This window comes from Sceloporus occidentalis, unplaced genomic scaffold (assembly GCF_023333645.1).
Source record: "Sceloporus occidentalis isolate IW3139 unplaced genomic scaffold, rSceOcc1.0.p SCAF_4, whole genome shotgun sequence".
Taxonomy (NCBI): Eukaryota; Metazoa; Chordata; class Lepidosauria; order Squamata; family Phrynosomatidae; genus Sceloporus; species Sceloporus occidentalis.
Window position 1 is genome coordinate 44,507,857 of NW_028316984.1, and position 25,232 is coordinate 44,533,088.

A 25,232-nucleotide genomic window follows, 5' to 3' on the forward strand; every position below is an offset into this window, starting at 1 on the left:
AACTATGATGATCACCATGGTGAGCCTCTCTAGTGTTCAAAGGGAGTGCCAAAGAGAATTCATTGTTCTACTGGCATGGAAGCCCCATCCATCTCCATCCATCCATGAATCTGATTGTCTGTTGCAATCACACACTTGCCATGCTGACTGATTGACTGTTAAGTGATCATGGAAAAAAGGTAATTTAAAAAAAAATCTTACCACATGCAACTGATTCTCATATGACTGCTAATTAGTGTGAATTGGGCACTTAAGTTGAGCTACAACTTAATGAAAATAGAACTAGGCAGTATTTTTATTCATAAACATTTCTTAGAAATTCAACATTTTAGTATATCACCACCACTAGTTATAGAATATTGAAAGAGTTGCTTCTAGCCCTGCAAGTCAGATTTTTTAGCTTCTTTGCCTTTTTGAATAGCTGACACCTCATCTCCTATGACTTATTCCAAATTTGATTTTAAGGGCCCATCACTGCATAGCAGAGTGCTAGGCAATATGGGATGCTGCCTGCTTGAGAAATGCATACTCAGACAAACCTTGAATATGCAGACCTGACTCTGCAGTTCTTTGGAACGCAGGGTTCAGATTTTATTTATTGAGTATGTCTATTTTGCTTGAAGCATAATCTTATGCTTATTACTCAAAACAAACTTCAGTGGAGCTAGCTCCTTGTAAATGTGTTTGATATGCAAGCCTTTGGCTGCAATCCAAATCTGTTGCTCAGGAGTAAGACTAAATAAACACAATGGGACTTTCTTCTGAATCATTACATTGCTGATAATTTTCCAGAAACTTTCAATTCAACAAAATTATGATACATTTCAATAAAAAAACTACTAATAAAAATATGTTAACATTTTGTTTTATACTGTGCTCGCAGCAGCTTCCATGAATATTACAAGAAAGAATTGGGAAAATGTATACATATATTTGGGATTTGGAAAACAGTATGAAATTGCCTTATTGCATATGATACCTCAGTAAGAGGGATCAGTGGCACTCCATATGTTGTTGGAGTGCAACTACTTTCAGCATTAGCCATCATAGCCAGTGATGAGAGATGATGGGAACTGCAGTTTTAGCAGGCCTGACATTCGAGGTGGGAATAGATTGAAAGGATTTATCAGCATAAGGTCAACTGGAAAGCACCAATGCAGTTGGCCCTCCACATGTATGGATTCTTTATCCATGGATTCAACTATCTGCAACTTGAAAATATTAAAAATGTATAAATTCCAAAAAGCAAACCTTGATTCTGCCATTTTATATAAGCAACACTATTTTACTATGTCATTGTATTTAATAGAATTTGAGCATCTAGGTATCCACAGTTGCCCTGGAACCAAACCCCAGCAGATATCAAGGGTCCACTGTACAACTAAATCCATTTGATTTTCCATGTGGTAACTTTAAGCCAGCATGGTGTGGTAGTTTGAGCTCTGGGGATCAAGGTTCAATTCCCCACTTGGCCATGGAAACCCACTGGGTGACCTTGGGTGAATCGTGCACTCAGTCCCAGAAAACTCCATGATAAGTTCACCTTAAGATCACCATATGTCGGAAATTACATGAGGGCACACAACAGCAGCAGCAGCAACAACAACAACAACAACCAACTTCAAGTGCTGTCATACAACAGCAGGAATGGTTATGGAACTGTCAGTTCTGTAATCTAAAATCACAATTGTTTGTAAAAGATATAATTTTTTCATTGATTGTGTTGAAGATGAAATTCACTGCTTAGGAAATTTGCACAATAAACATAGATTGTCTACTACTCTTGTTACAAATTAATTAACCATTTTGTTGTTTTATATCCTTGCTATTAAAGTAGATACATCTATATTGAGAAACATGAACTGTACACCCACCTGGGAAGGAATATTTTTGGGGGGCTCTATACGAATTGCTGGATCCCACTCTCCAGGAGGGAGAACAGTCACCTGATCGAGAAATTCATCAATTCCAGAAAGCAAGTCATTCCGATCTTTAGCTTTGTATGCAACATCATGAAATACCTGCCAAAGAATGGAAAAAATACATGAGTTGTTGCTTATAACAGTGGTTCTCAAATGTTTTGGACTCCAAGCACCAGAAGCCCTAGCTTTCATTGTCAAAAGTCGAGGACCATGGAAACGGAAGCCCAAAACAACTACAAGACTAAAAGCTGAGAACCACTGTTTTACAAGATTAAAATATAAAACAAATAAATCAATAAATGGTTAGTGGTTTTCAGCAAAGCCTGCAACCAATTTCCCTGCAAATTTTCAATGTAACCGATTATGGAAGTTGTACTTTAGTATAATGACTTTATCTTTGATTTGTATTTGCTTTTGCTTTTCAAACTGTCCCAAAGCTTGATTTAAACAAAAATGTACCATTTATTATTTAAAATATAAGCTTTTCAACTACACCAGTTAGTAAAACTAAATCTTAACACAAGAGAGTTTAAAACAGGTTACTTTTAAATCCATTTTCACCACCTTCTGTTAATAGATAAGTACCTCATCTGTCATCAATGTTCCAATTGACCTGCCAATCTCATGGTACTGTTGGCCTTTTCCTAGAGGTCCCAGAAGAATAAATAAAAATCTACAAACAAATGGAAAACAAAAATATTCAGAGGACATTTATTTCATAGAACCCTAAAATTTTAACCAAAATAAACCTACAGGAAACAATGCTTATCCTGAGTTTCCCCCCTACCTTACAAACCTATATGATGTATTTTAAAAATTAGCAAACTACTGTGTAAGAATTTATTTCAAAATCTGACACATCAGATCCTTTCTAAGAATGACCATATCCGAGATCCTTTATTGACACATAGTTCAGCTTCCCCAGTTTCACATCCTCCCAACAACTGGAAGTTGTCAAGCCTTGGAAGGGACTTCTTCATAAGAGTGAAAAAGAGAAGGAGGAGCAATTCAGATCATGGAGAAGTAGCTTATGTCAGGTCTGTAGGTGGTGAAAGAAATGAGTGTGTACTCTCAAATGAGTTTCATCTATATTTCCTTCCCCTGGGAGCCCAGAGCACTCAGATCTTTACTGTATGAATAGCTTCTCCCTTCCTGCTTCACTTGTAAGTGACAGCTGCAGTGGCCAAAGCACAAGGCCATGTGAATACCCATCTGCTTGCCATCCACAATAGGATTTGCTGTATATAAGCTGCACTTACGAAAGTGCACTGTAAGCCACTAATAGGATGGTGGCTAAACTGTGTTTTCTGATGAAAAGTAAGAATGCCTTTCCAACTAGGCTTGTCATAGTGAAAACTAGAAAGAGCTCCTGTATCTTTCATGGTTGTGCAGAAGATGCTGCTTGTTACCTGGTTGTACACCAAGACTTGCCAAATCCCATTCAGGAAAAAAGCAGGATACACATTAAATAAGTAAGACTGATAGCAGGCTGAGGGATTTCCTAAACCAGAAAGGACTGCTGTACAAGTAGATGCAGTTTCTCCAACAGATTTGCAGCTGGAGCATATCTATGGTTCTGCTTAGGTGAGACACTGCAGAAAACCTCTCCAAAACACATGTTCTTAAGAAGCATTAAACTGTGAGGGGCAACTTTACAGCACTACCTGGACCCTACAGAAACCATACTAGTCTCTCCTGAGATACTGAAAGTAGCAGTGTCTTCCAATTTACTTTTCTAAACTAACATTTAGGGAACATATTTCTTTTAGAGGAGACTTGTGTTCTGGAAGCTTCTGGGGGTACAGTTCTCAATTTATTTTTATTATTTTATCTTGCAAAATAAACCCCTATGAGTTGAAGGAGTGTCATCCTACACTGGAACCGAGAGACTGGCTTTTTTGGTTCTTGGATTTTTCACTATCTGCTATCAATTCTCTTTATTTATGTTCAAGCAGGCTAGAGCCTGGAAGCCATCAGTTACAAGTAATACAGTCTATGTTTCTCTGTTGCTGTTAGCAAGTTATTTGGTAGAAGATATCAAAAGTGTATTTACAAAGTAATGCAGCAAGTGGGAACTAGACTTTTTAAAATGTAAATGCAATTTTATTTTTTATAAAAAGAAAAAAGGATTTAATATGTATGAGACTTCACAAAGACTGGACACAGATGGATAGATTCTTATTCCCTTTTCTAGTGAAAGGGCTAGTCAAATATCATCAGATCTCCCTGTCCGGCTCTTAACTCCTCTGCACATTCAGGGTAGTAGCTTTGAAAGGAAGAATATCAGCCTGAGATCTGATCCCAGCTTTATTACAAAGGAAAACTAAGATGGTAGCAGACAGCCCACCCAAGCCTATCAGTCCCATAAGCCATGGTTTGGGACCATACATTCTTCAGTGTTGAAGTATTATGCGCATATGTAGAAAGTATCCACACAGCCCAGTTATAGCACTTTGATACCATTTTAAATTCCACAATTCCACTCCAGGAAATCTTGGGATATGTAGTTTGGTGTTACTGAGAATTGTTTGTTAGAAAGCTCTAATTGGATCTTCTGAATTACAGCACTAGAGCCCTCTGACAGACAATGGCCTGAAACATGCGGGCAGATGAGGCGGTTTCCAGGCACTCCAGGGGATGTGGTATTTACAGAATGTATACCCCTGGGTACCTGGAAGCCACTCAGGGGCTGCCTAAGGTATCTCAAAACTGGTCCCAAAAGGTGTGGCTTTTTTTTTTTTGCCCTTTTTCAAAATTTAAATTATAATTCATAAATCTGACAAATACAACATGACAATAATTGCACATGTACACAATTATATCAGCTTAACATGTACTCCGTCTATAGCAGCTTCAATTTTGCATCTTTCCCTGTCCTCTTACTGTTACCACTCTTCTATTAAACGTATTGAGAATTTGGTTATCCCTTGTCTGGGACAAAGAGTTCCAGTTAACAGGCACAACCACCTAATGAAAATCTTAAGAATAAGTCAAAGTAATGACTTTTTCTAAAAAAAAGATGAAAGAGAAAAGCAAGCATTATTAACATTATAATAAACATTATAATAGAGGGGGGAAACTTGGGTGGTCTGTTTCGTGTGTTATAAATCTCTAATCATTTTCAGCTACGTCTGGTTCTTTCAGTTTCCATATTTTGTTTTCCCAATCCTCCATTCATGGCGTATCTGGGGATTTCTAGTTTTTTGCCACTATCAATCTTGCAGCAGTTAATAAATACAAACCTATCCTCCAATACTTCCTTTCTCCTTCCACACCTAATACTGAAGTTATATTTAAAAGGTATAGTTCTGGGTCCATATCATATTCTAAGTTTAGCTTTTCTTTTTCTTTTCTTTTTTTTCCAATTCTGAGTGAATCTTTGTCCAAAAGGTCTTTATAATTGGGCTTTCCCACCACATGTGCAAGTAAGAGCTAATTTCGTTTTGGCATCTCCAGCAATTTTTGTTACTTTGCTTAGATAATCTATTTAGTGTACATGGAGTAAGGTACCACCTGTTAACTACTTTAAAGTAGCTTTCTTTTAAGTCTTGGGCTAAGGTAAATTTCTTTGTTTTAGCTCTCACTTTGGCCCATTTGTCAATATCTTTATTAAGTCCCAAATCTTGTGCCCATTTTACCATAGAGTCTTTTATCTCTTCCTCTTCTAGATATCTTTTTAGTAATACGTTATAAATTTTACCGACCTTATTTTTTCCTTCATCCTTTTTTAATATTAGATCAAGCTCGTTTTCTTCTTTCTCCAAACCTAATGTTACCGAGTCCTCCTTAAATATCTCTTTGAGTTGCAAATATCTCAACCATTGTATTTTCCCCCCTGTTTTATTCTCTAACTCTTCTTTGGGTCTTAAAATAATATTGCCCTCAATATCATAGTCCAAAATATCTTTGTAAGTGAGCCAGTCCTGTTCTTTGTCCCATTGGCCTATGAAAGCCTCTTGTGGTGATACCCATAGGGAAATTCCCCTATAAAATTTTGATTTTACTTTTAACCAATTAGTGAGCAAAGCTTTTCTTAATATATGCTTACTAAATTCCTTATCTATTTTGTGTCTGTCATACCAGGCATAAGAGTGCCAACCATAGTATAAATTGTGTTGTTCAATTAGTATAGTTTTTGTAGGAGTGGCTTTCCCCCCCACTCCTTGCCTTAGTCCATTTGGGACCATGGCAGGAAGCACCATCAGGACCACAGCATGTGTTCACCATGGCCCAGGGGCAATCAGGCCAGGAGAAGCTTCCAGCCACTCCTGGATGGCTGTCTGTTTCACCCCCAATTTAAATCCTTTACCAGAATACAAATCCTGGGATTTCATAAAGCAGAACCATGGCAGTTAAAGTGACACTTTTTGAAATCTCGTCTTTCATTGCGAAGACTTTTTGTATGAAACAGCAGGCTATGCAAATCAGGAAATTCTGCTCCAACGACCACAGATCTATTCAGCTTCTGCAAGGACAAAGCACTGTCCAACTGCATGGTGAGTTGGTGCCCACAAATGAGTGGCTACAGCAGCATAGATTCCATATAAAATATTCAAAGAGGTTTTGTAACACCCATGCAGGCCCCAATTCTTCTCTCTCTCTCTCTCTCTCTTTCATTTGAGTACAGAATTTGAATCAACATTAGTATCTTGTGGTTTTTTTTTTCTTAGCTTTGACTACAAATTACCTTGTTGGGATTGGAACTTCTGCTAGTCCTGAAAGCAGTACGGCTGGAGACAGTCTGACAAAAGCCACTACGGCACGTTCCAAGAATTCAAGCTCACCAATCAAAATGTTTGAAGCTTCAGCTCCAGGAGGAATCTTTTTCATGAAATGCAGGTCAACCTGATCATTCAAAGAAAAAGAAAATCACACAAGGGAAAAAGTATATGGCAAATAGCAAGAGAACCTAACAGATCTAAAAACTTTTTGCATTCCACTTCACTGACCGACTTAGTATTTTTAAAATGTTATCACCAAACACAGAACTACTTAGATAGGCACAATTAGTAACTAGACAAGCTCTAATAAATTCACTGCAAAGTTCAGTCAATTAAAAATGTAATTGCAAGCTTAGAATGACTGTCAATGAATTATGTCATTAGCCATCTGAAGTAGACACCTTTTGGTGGTGGGGTTGTTTTTTTGTTTTTTTGTTTGTTTCAGTCATGAAATGCAGTGCAAGAGAAAACAAAGGATTCTCTTATCTTAGATTGCTGCCAAATTGCAGAATTCAATCTGACACTGCTTTTAACTTTCATAGCTCCATCCTATGAAATCCTGGGATTTGTAGTTTGTTGTGGCACCAGAACCATCTGACAGAGAAGACTGGAAACCTCATCAAACAACAAATCCCAGAATTTCATAGCATTGAGTCAACAACATTCTTCAAAGGGCAGGACCAATTAGCCTAACAAGAAGGACCAATAAATATTAGTCGCTGGATAGTGTTGTTGACACAATGCCAGTGATTTTTCTAGAATGCCCTTGAAGAAGGACTGCTTTAAATAGGCCAAAATCCATAGAACTTTAAAAAGAAAGAATGAACAGTTGAGCATCTAGCAGCACATGAATCTTGTTTCCTTTTGGTTTTCTACATTGTACAGTAGTCAACAGACACTGGTGCCTTCCATATCAGTGGGATGGTGAATCTGTTCCAGGTTTTAGTTGAAACTTTAAAGGAAGTATTCAAGGTGTTGATCTCTATCTCCCAAATTGGGCCAGCGCCATGGATAGTTCCTTTTAAAGTTTGTCTAAAACCCAGAGTAAATGCTCTGTTCACATGGCATAGAACTGCCAGCTGCCACTGAGGACAGCCTTTTCCAACTTAGTGCCTTCCATCTGGAGGATCCACCATTAAAAGGTAAAGGCAAGGGTTTTCCCTTGACATGTCTGTCTAGTCATAACCAGCTGTAGGAGGTGGTGCTCATCTTCGTCACTAAGCCAAGGATCCAGTGTTGTCCAAAGATGACTTCGTAGTCATATGGCTGGCATAACCGCGCAGAACGCTGTTACCTTCCCACTGAAGTGGTACCTATTTGTCTACTTGCACTTTTGCATGTTTTTGAACTGCTAGGTTAGCAGAAAATAGGGAAAAGGGGAAGGAAGGCAAGATGTATTCATAGAAAGGAATTTCTATGTTGGCATACTACTTAAGTGAATACAAAAGGTAAGGTAGATTATATATTATTCTTATTATATGTATGTGAATGCATATTGCAACATAGTGGATTTATTTTCTCCTGTCTTCCTCCTTTTTAAAACAAAATCTATGCAATGGTGAGATATAGAGACTTTAAGTGCTTGTCTGATGTCTTTGGCGGGTTACACACCGCCATTTAGTATGTATTCTATACGTACTAGGGTTAGGAAGGGGCAGTGCTTCCGCACCCCCCTAACCCTAGTACGTATAGAATACGTACAAAATGGCGGCACCCTATTCATACGGGCGCCGCCATCTTTACGTATCGGACGCTGTGCGTCCAGACGTCACGCGGCATCTATGACGTCGCGAGTCCGCCCCAGGCGCCTCGCGACGTCATAGAGGCGCTGCAAAAAGAAGCTCCAAAATGGAGCTTCTTTTTTGCTCCGTGTGGGAGCCGCGCGGTGTGGCTGCTGCAGTTCCCTCACGGAGCAAATGGCACCGGCGGGAGACTGCCGCAAAGCGGCGGTCTATAACCCACCCTTGTTTCATCCCAGTCCATAGTTATTTAAAGCTGTGTCCTTCCCATTTGGTTTGGATTTTTAATAATAAAACAACTTAAAAGCTTAAAAACTATAAAGCAGTGGTAGGTATGGCATAATCTTCCAGCTGTTGTTGCACTGCATCTCTTATCAACCTTACCCATACAGTCAGTGGTGAGGAGTGCTAGGAGCAACAGCTCAACAACTTCTGGAGATTCACTCAGTTTCTAATCTTGCTCTAATGGAATATCTCCTGCCAGAAGTATACATCTGTTAAGCCATCACTAGACCATTCTATGATCTTCTGGCCAAACTGTTAATATGGCCTGCAAAGGTCAAATTACATATTTAACCCATATTCTGAAACAACTGCCACTTTGATTGTGACAAAACTTGAGTCAAAAATTAGGTCTAATAAAAGTCAGAGAACAACAGCCCTCCTGCATAGCAATTCACCAGGTGCATTCTAGCCCTCAAAAGAATGTAATGCTAAAGTAAGCCTGGAAGCATAACAGTTAAAAACATTTAAAGGCTCTTATCTTTCTCTATGATTTGTTCCACTTATTTTAAAATGGCACCGGTTAACGGTCTGGCGTTCATAAACATATTTTATTTGCATTCTTCCCATAATACTTTACTAAATGTTATGAAGAGGAAAATAAAGTGATTCACAAAACATGTTCAAATTGATATCACAGCTACATATCCTGAGAATTTCAATCTACGGTACTTTTTCCCATTTGCTTTCCTATAACCACTCTAAACACAAAAACAGTGACCAAATCCAATATAAACTGTTAAAGTGACCATTTTAATGTCTATCTCAGAGCCATCTGTCAGAAGCAGTGTGCTGTGTCTTCAGCAGTGTTTATGAAGTTGTTTTCTAGCAAATGGCTCTGGCACAAAGACAGAATTTAAGCATAATGGAGTTGTCTGTGTCATGAAATCACTCTCAAAAACTTTTAACATCTCCAAAAATTCAGCCCAAACAAAGCTTCTTTTGGCTGTTTTGCCATCTCATTTCCATATTCCTTATGGAAAAATAATTTTTAGTTTACATATTGATCCAATACCAAGGAATTACCACTGATCGCTTGAAATATAACAGTACTCTTGAAGAAGGCTACACCACAGATGGAGGATAGCATATGTACACGTTTGGAAAGGATTTAGAGTGACTTTTGATTGAAAGACTGTAATTGAGGCCTCATACACAGTGGTAAAAAGGAAGTCATGTCAGAATTTTTTAAAAAGAAAAATTTACTGTGTTGTTGTTGATGATCATGATGTGTGAATGTGATTTGTATGAATGTGTAAAAGTGTGCTGTTCTCTTTTCCACAATTTTTTTACTGATCAAAAGAATGTCCAGTTTGTCCTAGGCAATTAAGTGTGGAGGAAGATAACAAAGCATGTGTGTATTGTTTACTGTATTGTGCATGGTGGTTTCTGTGCAGATAGTTAGTTATGTCCAAGATGTTGTTCAAATGGAAAAGCATTTGGGTCAGCACAGTATTGTGACACTAATACCACAACATAAAAGACCAGTGAGGATCTTTTATGTCAGTTTGTACCTCCTTTTGTTATGACAACCAAGAACTTTGGATAGAAAAGAAACTGGTCTTCCCTCCCAACAAATCTCCAATTCCTCCTTGTATTAAAAGTACTGTAACAACATTATCTGTCACAGCAGGGTAATGAGGGCATAACATTGCTACTTCTTTAGCAAAATAATATAACAGTTAATTTTCCTGCACAATAAGTAATATTTATGCATTTTTTCTCATTAATTTTTAGGAGGGGAAAAATGCTCTGGGGAGAATTTAGAGGACATTTTTTCCATAATAATTTTTTTAAGATTTTTTTTTTTTTTTTTGCAAAGTAATGAGTAATGTAGTGAATAATATAAAGTCCTCTCCACAAAAAAAAATCCTGCAGTGTGATTGTTTCATTTTGTCCTGAGTTACAGAACAAATCACTTTTTAAAAGGAATTTTCTAATTGTCATCCTCCACCGTATACAGAAATAATTTGTCAGCAAATGAAATAAGCTCTTGATAATTTATTACTAAGTTTGGGGAATCAATATCTGTCCAAAAATCTAGCCATCTAAGTGTGGTGAGGGTATTACAAGAAGCTATGCAGTCGTGTGTCCTGCTAGAGAAGAGAGAATTGCCATATAGCTGCTAGACCTTGCAACAGATAGGTGCAAAGATGTGAATGTTTTTCCCATACAAATATGTGGTAGGGATGAGGAGGCATCAATTATAAGGTGTTCTGGGGCAAAAGAGAGTATGCCATATTGCCTTTCACCAGCTTGGATGTGACTGTGCAACTCCCTAAAACTGTTCTACTCATGCTGGTTAAAAAGCCAAAGGAGAGCTATTCTAATATTTATTGCTTTCTCAGAATCATAGAATCCAACCACTTGCCATGCAGGAATACACAATCAAAGCACACAGATGGTCATCCGGCCTCTGTTTAAAAACCTCCAAAGAAGGAGATTTTATCACACTCCGAGGGAGTGTGTTCCACTGTCAAACAGTGGTGGCACAGTGGTTAAATGCCTGTACTTGCAGCCACTCACTCAAAACCATAAGGTTGCGAGTTCAATACCAGCAAAAGGGCTCAAGCTCGACTCAGGCTTGCATCCTTCCGAAGTTGCTAAAATGAGTACCTAGATTGTTGGGGGCAATTAGCTTGCAGTTGTAAACCACTTAGACACTGTTAGTTCAGTATGAAGCGGTATATAAATGAAGCTGTTTGTTTGTTGTTTTGTAGTGTTTGTAAATTCCTCCTGAAGTTTAGGTGGAATCTATTTTCTTGTAGTTTCAATCCAGGTCCTATTCGCTGAAGAAGCAGAAAACAAGCTTGTTCCAGCCTCAATATGACACCCCTTCAAATACTTAAACAGGGCTATCCTTGCTTAATCACCTCTTAACCGTCTCTTCTTCAGGCTAAGTATGCTTATTTCCCAAAGTCACTCCTCAAAGGGCATGGTTTCCTGATCCTTCATCATTTTGTTGTTAGCCACCCCGATTGTTCTCAGAGGGGCGGGATACTAATAAATTTTATTATGATTATTTTGGTTGCCCTTTCTCTGGACATGCTTTGTTTAATGGGTCACCATTAGGTTTTTTTGTTGTTTGCAAGAATTTGTTTGTTTGTTTGTTTATGCTAACTTAAGTGCTTCTTTTCCAAAGGCCTTGGCTGCATGTGCACTGCAGAAATAATGCAGTTTGACACCACTTTAACTGCCATGGTTCAGTGCTATGGAACTCTGGTATTTGTAGCTTTTTCTGATACCAGAGTTCTCTGATAGAAAAGGCTAAATAATGCATAAAATTACATATCCCAGAATTTGATAGCACTGAGCCATGGCCGTTAAAGCAGTCAAACTGCATTATTTCCACAGTGCAGATGCAGCCCTTGAGCAGGTTGTATACCTGACTCTCATGCCTCCATTTCATCCTTACAACCACCTGGTGAGGTACATCAGGCTAAAAGGAGGACTGGCCCAATCAGTTCAGCTTTGCAGCTTGGTTGGGATTGGAACCTGGGTCTCTCTGATACGACATATACACATTTGTTTTATATTGTCTCATTAACTTTAGATTCACAACTTCCTCTACCTGGCCCATATTTTATAATACACATGTCTACAACTAATGATGTGTATGGAGGCAAAGACCCAGACAGAGTTTGGCATCATTCTTGAACAGAAAATAAAACAACACTCTGTCTGTATGTCTGTCTCACTCCCAATAGGAAAGACTCCTCAGACTTTAAATATCACTGAATATCTTTCAGATTGGACTTTTTTTATAGAACTGAACTGTACAGTACAATTAAGCAAGGTTATATTTTGGCAGTCAAAATATTGAAGCATTTTATGGGTACTTTTCCAAGTCTTTTCATATTTTTTCTACTGTCAAAGTTCCCCCCTTCCCTTTTGTGTGCGCTTGAAAGATGTGATAAGAGACCTCAGAATAGGTGAAGGGTTGTGAGGCTGTTATTTCTTTAAAGTAAAATCTGTAGGCATACATCTGGAGCAGCCTTTCTCGACCTGGTACCCTCCAGATGAACTGACTCATGGGGGGTGTAATAGGAGGTGGAGTTCAATAATGTCAAGGAAGGGTGCTCTGAAGATTTTGCCTGCCATACATGGTTTTCAACTTGTGTTGACATTTCAAAATAGGCTCTGCTTGCAATAACTATAGAAAGATAGTCAGAGTAGGTCCTCACCTCTCTCTCTCTCTCCTCCTGATGCGGATGTCCTTTTTCATGTCTTTGTTTCATCCCAAATAGACTATTGTTATGCCCTTTTTGTTGGTCTCCTAGTCCCTGCACGCACAATTAACAGACTTCAGCTGGTACAAAATGCTGCTTCTCATATTCTGTCTGGCACCAGATGGAGCAAGCACATAACTAGTTCGGTCTCAGTTACACTCACTGACTGGATGTCACATTCAACCACAGATTCAAAGCACTGATTGCATCAATTCCCTTAGAAGAGAATTTTGGTTAAAAATATCCCTACTCACTCATCTGACCCAGCCAGGTTCAGCTGAGGTCAACTACCACAACTATCAAACCTACATCTAGTGTAAACATGCTTTAGCAGCACCCTTTAGATAATTTTCACTCCAAAGATATTCTGCAATAAACTGCAGATATTCTCTGTAAGTCAAATGCTAAACCTCCACCTTTTCCCTGCAGTTCTTTTGTCTGCCATGCTGTTATATGCAATAAGCAATCAATTATTATAGCATGGCACAAATACAAGGATTCCATAGATGGTTAAAAATCTGTTCTTCATATTATTTTTCTGTCAACTAGTTTGCAGGCAAGCACAAATTAAATTAAATTGAAGGCTTATGCACAGCATTCTCAGTGGCGGGAAAAGGATACAGTCCATTGACTACAAAGGCAATAGAACACTTCTTCCCATTTTACATCTTGAGAGTGCCTTTGCAAGCAATTGCTGCCTCTGCAAATGTAACACAGGTCCTTGGGTTTAGCTATGACTAAAAATTGGGAACAGAGATGGATTTTACTGGAACAAAAATGCTCTCCCTCTAAAGAATAAATCATGGATATTCTGAGATTAAGGCTGTTTAAAGCTTGGGTGAGGGGATCTAATCATGACAGAGTTCACTTTCTTTGTTTGCCTAGCTAGTCCTGAGCACACTTAGGGCAGAGATGAATCCCAGGAAAGAAGTGGAACTGGAAAGTTCCATCTAGCTCAGTATCATTTATGCTAACTGGCAGTGGCTCTCCAAGGTTTCAGTCACTGGCCTTCCCTAAAGAAGTCTGAGGTTAATGTTATAAAGACCTGCTTCACAAGCAAGAGGTCTTATATTCATATAAGATCTCTTGCCTGTGAAGCAGGTCTTTATAACATTAACTGGCAGCACTTCAAGGGCCACTGGACTGGCACGTGTATCTCCCTAGGCTGCAGGGTCTGGTGCTACTCAGTGCTGCTATAGTTAGAAGCCCAGGCAAGGCTGTTATGGTCTAGCCTGCAGGATCTGCCAGAAATTCAGTATATGACAGGGTTAGGGTAGCTCACTTTTTAATAAGGAGAACCAAGACAGAATAGTCAGCATCTTGGATATCTCTGAGAGATGCTGCAGCTTGGAGCTGGGCAATGGTGCCTTCATAGTCCTTCCATAAGAATCAGTACAGGCCTTAAATAGGAAGCCAGCCTCTTTGAGGCTGCTTAGATCCACCTCTTTACTGCCACTGTTTTTATTTCTCAAAGGGGCCCAGTATGTTTTTCCAGCCTCAGTCCATAGCACAGCTGGGCACTGGGTATTAAATGCTCTCAAACAGAAAATAGGCTTCATCTGAGCTCACGTGACCTGATTCATGGGGAAACTATGGAGATTATTGCATGGCCATTTTTTGCCCGAGCCATGCATGAGCTGGGATCAGGGCAGAACAGGGAGAAACGGATGATATCACACACAAAATTGCTGCTGCATTGCTACCTGTCCATCACCCGTCTCCCAGCCCTGCTTCTCCCAGCTATTTGGGTGGTACTGATGCAGAGCACAGTCTGGGGGATGGGCAATTGTTGGGTGGCAGCACAGCAGCAATTTTGTGTGTGATATCACCCATTGGTGCATGGCTTGGGCAAAAATGGCCATGCAATAATCTCCTTAATTGTGGGAAGGTGTTAGACCTCATTCTTGACTCCTGGTGACCTCCTGGAAAACTATGCTGTGGGAAGGTGCTAGACCACACGAGGTCTAGTTGGCACTGAGTCTTCTGCTTCCTCCTTCCTTCTGCCTCCTCCTGTAAGGATGAGCAGTCACCAGTCTTCCTTACACAAATGAAAAGAAAAGAAAATTTATTTGTGCAGAGCTTACTTGTGGAATCCTTATCCAGAGAAACTGTTGAATTCCAGTACTGAATATTCCAGAACTGAACCAAATATGGATCTATTTGGATCTTATCTCTTGCAAAGGTAGAAAGCTGTTTTTATCATTTATAACAGGGGTGGGGATTATGTGCTCCAATTAAGTAGTTGGACTGCAACTCCCAACAGCCATCATAGCTTGGGTAAGGAATGCTGGAAACTAGTTCAACCACATCTGGAGGACTACATGATTCCCATACCTGCTTTATAAATTTTGTGGCTGCAGCTACAACTGTGGAGAGTGAATACTGTGGAAAGATGTCCAAGCCTCACACTGTATGTGATTTGTCATTCCCATGTTTCATTTTCAGTGATGGAATTGGCTCGAGAGCATTCCCAAATCATTCACTAGCCCTCAAAAATTCTTTAATTTAGAAGCTGAATATTTCTAAAATCTCTTCTAAAGTTTTATGATGTCTCCACAGTGATATGAAATGAAATGAACCAACATTTTACTTTTTAACATTTAATTCACCCCACCCCCCCTTATTGTAGGTAGATTATATGTAGTATGAGACAGTGACCAATAACAACTGATAACTCTGAAATGAGACATGCAGTTCATTGCACAAAACTAAAGTATATTTTACCACCCAACGATGCATACAGGCAGTAAAAAATTACCTTACTAAAGTCAACCGTGCTGTTTTCTCTGCTCACATCATTTTTTATTTCAATGCTTGCTGGTGCAGACTGTGGAGAAACAATCTGACCTGCTGGAAAAAAATATTGTTACAGAATACTAACAGTTATGTGTATTGTAAAAGAAAGATCACTCAATGGAAGAGATGCTTTAAACCAGAGATATTTCATATTCTATCCACATGTAGCATGGAATAAAATGCAACACAAAAATAAAAATTCATATTATGTTCCCAAGACAAACCTTTGCTTCTACGGACAGATTAATATATTTTTTCCTACTCAAAACCTTTATGGGTGGGAGAATTAACAGCAACTGAAAGAATCTAAGGGGAACAGAAAACACAACCTGAGTGAACCTGTAAACACTACATTACATATTTGGTAAAGTTGTTGTCTTATTGCTTCATCAGAGCCCAAAATTCAGCTTATGTTTAAATCACCATCATGAACTGAAAGGTGGCTAACTGCTATTGCAGGAAGTATACTTTCCAAGGGCATTCAGCTGACCATTATCAAAAGGGATACTTACATTATAAACTTATGTTTCAACCCACTGGAGAAATAAGTCTCATTTCATTTAGTGGGACTTACTCCCTATTCAGTGTGTTAAGGATTCCCACTTTTACTTGTCCTACTTTCCCCCATGGAGTTCCAGGAATTGTAGATCTGCAAGGACAGGTAGCGGGGTTATATCTTAGTATATTAAAAAAAAAATTACAAAACCCAGCAATCCTTGGGGGAAGCTACAGCAATAGAACTAACATAAAAGCCATACAGCTCTGTGGAGTGTTAAGCTAAATGGACTTGTGGTTTCAAAACTATCTGTACATATTCATTTAAACTTAAGCTATTCCTTTCAAGTATATTTTATGCTAGAAATGGAATCAGCCCAACACAACTATGATTTTTATATTCAGAACAGAAAAGTGTTAAGACTTTATTTCCAAAGTACATGTGTGTACTTCAAAGAATGTGTGTGTGTATGTTTGCGTGTGAGAAAAGAGCCTATCTATGACAGTACAAGTATTAATCAAATTCAGATTTTCTTGGAGAACCTGAAGATCAGGTGATTACCAATGAAAACTGTCATGCTGGAAGAAAGTGATGTGAAGACATGAATGAACATTTGAATTGGCCTAAAGGTCATGCAAGATAGGTTTGTAGTACACTACCTCTGGACTTTCAAGGAGCATAGAGAACCCAAAGGTTAGGAGATGAGGGAGGTACAGAGATGAGATGAGCCTGTTAGAGACAGATAACAACAAAGACAGACAGAGCAAAATAAAGAAACATGAAGATGAATCTGGCACAACAGCAGAGATTAGATTACCATACATACAGTTTACTCATGGATGCAAGAACATAGGGAGAAGGAAAGGTTTACTATGAGGTGGAAATGATCAAGAGTTACATGGCCTTTATTTCAAGATTGTGGGCTGATCACATTTCTCATGAGAAGAAGCAGTAAAATTAAAAAGGATGACTGTACATCCAAAACAAAAAGAGTCAACAGGTAAATCTCACTTCACTGAGAGAAAAGAGGTTCCAACTTGGTCAGTTGCTACAAACATTATGTACTCAGAAGGTGCCTTAAATCTTCCAGGAATGCAGAATATGAATATTGAGGGGCAAATTACACATTTTGCCCACATTATACATGATTATATGCATTAAATCCTAACCTGGTATAAATTCTAAGAAAAGATTTGACATAACTCCAGCCATACATTTTACACAGAAAGGCTTGGCATCTAAATATGTGGGATAACAGGCCATGGATTCTAGGTGACACTCTGTACATGTTCAAAAGTATTCTGTTTATTCACATATCCTATAGATGAACAGTGGTTATTGGAAACCACATTTCCATTTAAATCATTCCATTTAAAATTACTGTACTAAAATAAATCCTATTTATTTCAGTGGTATATATTATGGTTTAGTGCCTGGAAATTTAGGTTGCCTGCCTACCACTCATGGTGGTGACTTATTTAAAGACAATTATGTGACTCTCACTGTTTGCTTAGAATGAAAAGTAGACTGCTACGTGCTCCCAGTCATTTATGAGTAAATAAAATGAATGAAGGCTGAACAAGAGAAAATGTCCTCAGAAGTGAGAAGACAAAAATGGTGATGGTCTTGAGACTCTATAACATCTTTCCCTAGACTTGTCATATATGTTTCATGTTGGTAATGCACAGAAGACATAACACTGGCCATGCCACCCTTATGAGGGTGTCTCATGGCCTTGAAGGGGAACACTAACAATGGTTTTATACTAATTTGGGAAGAAAATGTGTTCCTCCATATAGATATATCCTAAGAAGTGACTACCAACAAATTCTCATTAAAACTGTGAACTTGTGTCTGAAATGTAAGGCTTCACATTACAGGTCACATGATCCTCTGCATACTGAAAACTACTGTCCCAGGGGCAAAGCTAGTACCCTTCTCCCTCATGCCGTTTTCTACTGTATGTAAAGAAAATTATTTTCAGTGGTCCAGGACTCAGTCATTTGAGCCACCTACCTGCAATCTGAAGTAGTTAAGTCCAAACAAGGTTTAGCTACTCAATATAACAAAGATTCCAGTAAGGCAATTTTAAAAAACAGCATGTTACAATGATTTTCAGATGAGAACTGAACATTTCAGAAAAGTATGAACTGAGCTCCAGAATCTTTTTGTTTCAAAGAAGACTCATCACAGAAGCTGCCAGATTCACTGCCATCTCTGATGCAATCTAAAATGCTATGATGATTGCTTTGCACTGCAGGAAAGTATTCAAAGCTTTCAAAAGGTCTAGAGTGTGCCATCCAAACAGCTCAGAGCACTGCCCTAGCAAGACTATAACGTGCAACACCTCCATCCGGCTGATTTTCCAGTGAGTTACCAGACAGTAACCTGAAAAGCACATAAATCATTTTGTTCTGACAATGAAAGGATTTGCTCTTGTCTACTAAGCCAGGATCTGTTAACTTGTATAACAATTTACAATTGCCTTAAAGCCAACACACATATTTAATGGTGCTAACAAGGGATTATTGTACTTTATCTTCTACACCTGTTTTGATTTTCTTAGGCACAAACACCACTGATGAGAAGAAATGTAGGTTTAGACTCATATGCTTTAAGAAGCCTGAAAAACATTTAAGATATTTAATTTAAAACAGTTTTCCTAGAGTATGCCCACTGATTTCACCTTAGCATTGTCTTATTATACGTGCATATCAGATCAGACTTGCCTGATCTGAAAGGATTGCTCTTATCCACATCATTTCCACAGACTGTGCCTGCTTTTAATGGATTAGGAAGTTCAATAAGAGTGCCCATCACTGGATAAGTACCATATATTAATTTCACTTCTTTTTATAGATGCCTTCCCCATTTCATCTCAAACCAAGAGTGGTTTACAGTTGAAATCAATTAAGATTGCACAAAGGTCATGTGTAACTGATCAATAAACACAAATATATACAATTTCTTCATACTTCTAAAAGAAGTAGGAAAAACAAGTAAATGCAGAGAAGCCAATTAAACAAAATCTCATCCCTAGACATCTGAAAATAACAGGAGTGCTTGTATTCTCTCTTTTATCAATGGGGTGAGAAACTTTTGACCTTCCAGATGTTTGGGACTACAACTCTTATAATCCCTTACCACCATTCGTCATGGTGGGTGAGGCTTCTGTGAACTGAAATCCAAAACATTTGGAGGGTAAAAGGTTTCCTGCTCCTGTTGTATCAAGAATCCCATTCCATCATTTCAGGTCCATTGCCAAGGAATTCCCATGCCCATATCTCACAGTTGTAGCTTCCCAAAGTGAAGGGATCACAGCCTATTCTCCCTATGATCTCAGTGGGATAAGGAATACCTTATGGAGCTGAGTGCTTTCTGACACACTGAATTGCATTATAATATTATATAAAAATTATGACATTATGCCATTTAAGACTGGGATGGCGTTCACTTTTTATGCTGTTTTAAAGGTAAGGGATATGATCTCGTATGTTAAATCTGGCATATTTTGCAAAGAATGGCCAAAAGTAATATGACACTTTACCATTTTTGTCCATGGAATGTGGTTCAGACTGCTTCTTGCCAATATCAGCAAAGGACCGGACTATTGGGATCCTATTGCTTAGCTTCTTCTGATTCTGATGATGATGCTGTTTCAGCAAAGCCTCATGTACCCTGTGTCGGACATCTTCACTGAGCTGTCCCGAGCCTATTTGTTGATCAAGAATCATGTCTGAAAAGATAAAACATAATAATTTTATTAGCACAGCATGTTGCAATTGCCTTGTAGCAATAAAAGTAATGACTAACTTGCATTACATGAAACCCCACTTTGAGAAAATTTATAATCCTTTGGGTTCTTTTACCAGTCAATGGGCAAATTTGATAGTAATTTAGATCAGTGCTTCTCAAGCTATCTGATGTGAAGGACTCACACACACACACACACACACACACACACACACACACACACACACCCTTATGTGCCAAGGACAGGTAGTGTATTTGTGCCCATTGCCAATAATTGTTTCTTTCTTTCCTGGAAATGTGCCAGGGACCAACACCAGACCATGGAGCACCACTTTGAGTAGTACTGATTTTTATAGTATCTTACAGCTACTGTGCAAATATTGTGGAAACAAATGGTGAAGCCACAATTGGTTAAATAAAGACTGCAGAGACATGAGGTTGTTGTGGCACACCAGTGATCTCTAAATTTCTTGTTGGACTAAGAATGATAGACTCCAGGAATTCCTGACCACTGATCAAAATGGCTGTGGAATGTGGAATATGCAGGACCCAAGTTGGAAGCCACTGCCATCCAGATTTGTTCATATATCTGACAAATTAGGCTGCAGGTTATGGAACGTCAACCATTACAGGTATATCACATATCACATACCGTAACTGCTAACTCCAGGGCTGAAAATGCCACAGCCCAATAGAAAATAGATTAAATGTCCTGTTAAGATTACATCCACAACTCACATAATGTTTTATGGGTGTCTATCAGTACAATAGAAAGTATGGCCGACTGATATACTATATTTTGCGTATGGCTAATCTAGAATTTGAGAATCAGAGAAGAATCTCTCAGCTCAACTGTTTTTTTAAAGTAATTTTAGACTGAATAAGAAAATCAGTATTTATTATTTATTTAAAGCTCAACTGTTAATTCAAGTCAACCTGTTATTAATACACATATCTCTACATGCAGCCACAAAGGTTCTTACAGTCTACAATTGTTATACTCTTATGAAAAATGGGGAAAAAATCCATGTTGTATATAGATAAAGTACTCAATATGAAAATGCTTTGGGCTTTCTCACAGATGTCACCTGCAATGCAAAAATGTGTTCTTATACTACAATTATGTCCCACACATCCAGGCTTATCTGTTCCGTATGGTGCATGTTTATGTTTAAAAGCCAATGTATATGACTAATGTGAGATGAAAGCACTGCCAGTAACATTTAACCCAAATAAAATTACTTGGAATTCATCAGAACACCAAACTCCCACTGTCACCCATCCAATTGGCTGAGAGATTCTGGGAGCTGTAGCCCAAAAATCTCCAGAGAAATTATCTTCACGGTTATAAGGCAGTCGTTCACCTGCTGGTCAAATACAGTACTCTGATTAATGTTTTAAGCAATATTTACTCCAAAGTGTTTTGTTTGTTTTTCAAATGTAGGATTTACACTGGTTAGGTTGGTCATTTGCATTACAAATGCCAAAGCATAAAATGGAAGGATATTGGTCTAAGCAGTGCAAGAATCATGGTACCCAAGAAGGACCTTTATAATCAGACTTTTTCAACAAGTGCCTAAACCAGGAATTCTCAAACCTCTAGAAAATTAAAAGTGCTCATAGGCTCAAATACATTTAGGAGCTGAAAGCATCTGAACCTAGTAATGCATATATAAAATTCAGCTAAGGAATGATAGACAAACAGATAAACAGATTCACTTTCTCTAACTGCTTTCTTATATAACAGGGCACTGCCAGTCCAAGATGTCTGAGGCATAGCAGCAAATGCCTTCCTCCCCAAACCTACTTCCAAGTCAAGGTGCACAGTCAGTAGCCTCTGATAACACTGGTGTTATTTCAGCCTGTAAGGAAAAAAATCTCTGAACAACCTCCTCCCCTTCCTGTTATTTTTTAACGGCATCAGTTAAGTGTTTAAGAATATGCTGCTTTTTTTCACACTCAAAATCTGCTGCCCGAGACAATTTCCTCACTCTGCCTAAAGGCAGAACCAGCCCTAATGTAGAAGAGGAAGATATGACATTCTAAAATCTGGGGACTTGGAGAGAAAAGGGAAGACTAAAAACAGAAGCTACTCACATAGCATTCAACTACATAGTGTTGAGTGTTTAGATTTTTTTTCTTAAGAAATAAAGGGAAATATCTCCAGGCCGGATTAAAAACAACAGCAACTGAATCAGCATTAGCTGAGCGTCAAGTGTCACTATATTTTCCTGAGAAGAAGTGGTGCCATGCTGAAGCTTTCTCACAACCTTTGTGTGAGTCATGGAACTGTTTTGTTAGGAATATTCTGGTGGCTCATGATCTTTTTCTCCAAGCCATCCCACAGCATCCAGCAAGCTCAGTCGTGAAAGAAGCAGCACATGCATGCCAAAGCAGACTGGATGAGTCAAAGTTTTGATAACTATCAGGATTAATGGAACAGTTTTTCTATTTTTTAAAAGGCAATTTAGGATCAATTTTAACTTTATTATGGCTGCAGAAATTATGCAGTTTGACACTGTTTTATCTGCAGTGGGTCAATGCTATGGAATTTTCGTATTTGTAATTTTACAAGGTGTTTCTTTTCAGAGGTCTCTGAATGAACTACAATGAACTACAAACCCCAGGATTCCATAGCATTAAGTCATTGCAGTTATAGTGGAGAGGTCATTCTCTCCATCACACCACCTTCCCAGGTTACTTTGGTGGGAGACAAGGCTTCTCTGTGGCTGCTCCCAGAGTTTGGAACTTCCTTCCTAAGGAGGTCACGATGCTCTTTTTGCAGGCAAGTTAAAACATTTTTATGTGTTGGGCTTTTAAAAACTAAAGTGTTTTAATGTTGTGTGGTGCTGTTTTTAGGGTTTGTAAATGGTCTTTTGAGAAATTTTTAATGTTGAATGTTTTCATTTTTAAAAAATGTCTAATTAATTTTTAAATAACTTCCACATTTGTACTTCATTAACAGCTTTATATAGTTTTAATCTGTGTTGTTTATAAATATGTTGTTAGCAGCCTTGAGTCCCATTATTGAGAAAAAGGTGAGATATAAATGAATTTTAAAAATGAATAAATTAAAGCAATGTCAAACTGCATTATTTCTGCAGTGCAGAATGAGCATATGCTGACAGCGCCAGTGTGGTGCAATGATTTGAGTGCTGGACCAGGATTCTGGGAGACCAGGGTTCAGATCCCCACCCAGGCATGGAAAACCACTGGTGACCTTGGACAAGTCACACTCTCTCAGCTTTAGAGGCAAGCATAACTTGAACATGAACCAACAGTGTGATATTGCAGCAAAAAAGGTAAATGCTAATCAAGCCTGTCTTAATAAAAGCATAGCTTCCAAGTCAAGGAAAGTGATAGTCCCACTATATTTTGCACTGGTCAAGCTTCATCTGTGTTCAGTTTTGGGTATCTCATTTTAAGGATACAGACGAGCTGGAAGAGCAATGTGGCTAATAAGAAGTATGGAGAGCAAAATGAATGAGGAAAGGTTGAATAGTTGGGCATGGTCAGCTTGATGAAGAGAAAACTGAGGGATGACATGATCACATTCTTTAAATACCTGAAAAGCTGCCCCAGAAAGGAGGGGGCAGGCCTGTTCTCTGGTCTTATGGTTTGAAGTTATAAGAGAGTAGATTTTGATTCAACTTTAGAAATAACTTCTTGACAGTGAGAGCATTTCAACAACAGAACAAAGTGTCTAGAGAGATGCTGGGTTCCCTTTCTCTGGATTTCTTCAAAAAGGCTGGACAGCTACCTGCTGGGGGTGTTTTAACTGGATATCCTGCACTGAGCAAGGGGTTGGACTAAATGGTCCATGAAGACTCTTTCAAGATTGTATAATTCTGTAACAATTCTTACCAAGAAAACCCTATGATAGATTCATCTTATAGGTGCCATAAGCTGGGAACCTGAAAGCATGCAACACCAAAAACAACAATAACCGTAACAATAACAACGTCACTAGAACCAACCAGCTGGTCACAAAAGGGTATGATAGGAGCTCCTTTTGTTTGTTGACCATATGGAAGTTCTACACATAATTAAAGGGGCAGAAAAGCTATGATGATGTCCCTCACCCCATTGGTGTCCATGCCTTGATCATGGATGCATGCAAGGGAAGAGCCTACATGCAGAAGTATTTGTAGAAATCCCAGAGACACAGGGATCCAGGTTGCAAAAAAGTATTTGCCGATAGGATCTCCCCATATAGATACAATCCACACTCAGTACTTGGACTCAGGAGAAAAAGCTGCATGACATCAAGGCAGATGAACAGTTCAACCCAACTGCCTGTCTCACAATTATTTTATTGATATGGACACCTTCATGTGAACACATGTCATGTCATGAACAAGCAAAGTGGGTGAATAGAGGCAGGCAATACATATTTCTCCATGTTATTTTACTGAAATACCATCTAACAGCTCTTTGAAAACACAGTAGTCTTGTTGGCTGCCCAGAACCATGTGGTGGGCCATTGAGGGGGGATCCTGAAACAATCTAGCCAAGGTATTCCTTGCATTCTTAAGGCTAACATGTGCAGAATAAAACCATAAGAATAAGAATAAAAACCATAATAAACATAAGAATAAAAGACTATGGCAAGACATGACTGAAGTGACAGTTTAACAGCACCTGGAGGACACACATTCCCACTCCTATTCTAAATGCACAGAAGAATAGGATTTATGCATTTAGAAAGGAGTGGGAATGTGTGTCCTCCAGGTGCTGCTGAAGTATCACTTCCATCGTGTGTGAGGTGGTTTTGCCAGGTTACATTCTGCATATGCTCAAAGACATACTACTATTTCATATATTCCAGGGCAAAGGTCAATTATTAACCCCAACAACCTTGTTAGGACTGCAGTCTCCCATTAATTCCTCCAAAATGCAGTAGAAAACCTGGAGATACACCACAGAAGGGAAAGAGGAGTGTTTAGACTTCATTGAACTGACATGTTTTTTTGCATCTGTGGAGTCTGTTTTTATTTTTCACTTTTGCTTGTGGTACTGTCTGGTGGGAGGAAAATCCAGATAAGTGAACAGTTACATAAAAGATATGGTTACAATCCAGCACACATTGCCTGAGAGATCCTTCTCTTCATAGAAATGCTGGTGCATCTCTTCTCTGTGGGATGTCTCCAGGGCATTAAAAAAAAAAAAGAATCTCCCTCATTGTAGCATCACCAAAGTCTCTGTCTCTCCTATATACTTTCTCTTACAGTGTATATGCTCCTGGGCACCCACTGCTCTGTAAAAGCTTTGTATTAACTAGTTTCAGTCAAATC

At 38.7% G+C, this 25,232-nt stretch overlaps 1 protein-coding gene across 7 annotated transcripts in view; it reads right to left on the minus strand.

Moving 5' to 3' along the window:
* SLC4A10 (solute carrier family 4 member 10) overlaps positions 1–25,232 on the minus strand; it is a 202,862-nt gene that overhangs the window by 59,960 nt on the left and 117,670 nt on the right. For 4 of the 7 annotated variants that reach the window (XM_089519890.1, XM_089519885.1, XM_089519888.1 and 1 more), the window contains 6 exons: positions 19,733–19,921; positions 15,652–15,743; positions 12,849–12,947; positions 6,610–6,767; positions 2,508–2,595; positions 1,875–2,021 (listed from right to left, as the gene is read on the minus strand). In XM_089519890.1, coding sequence (XP_089376016.1) covers positions 1,875–2,021; positions 2,508–2,595; positions 6,610–6,767; positions 12,849–12,947; positions 15,652–15,743; positions 19,733–19,921 — 773 coding nt within the window. The remainder of the gene's footprint in view (positions 1–1,874; positions 2,022–2,507; positions 2,596–6,609; positions 6,768–12,848; positions 12,948–15,651; positions 15,744–19,732; positions 19,922–25,232) is intronic. The other 3 variants (XM_089519886.1, XM_089519891.1, XM_089519892.1) reach the window with 3 other exon arrangements.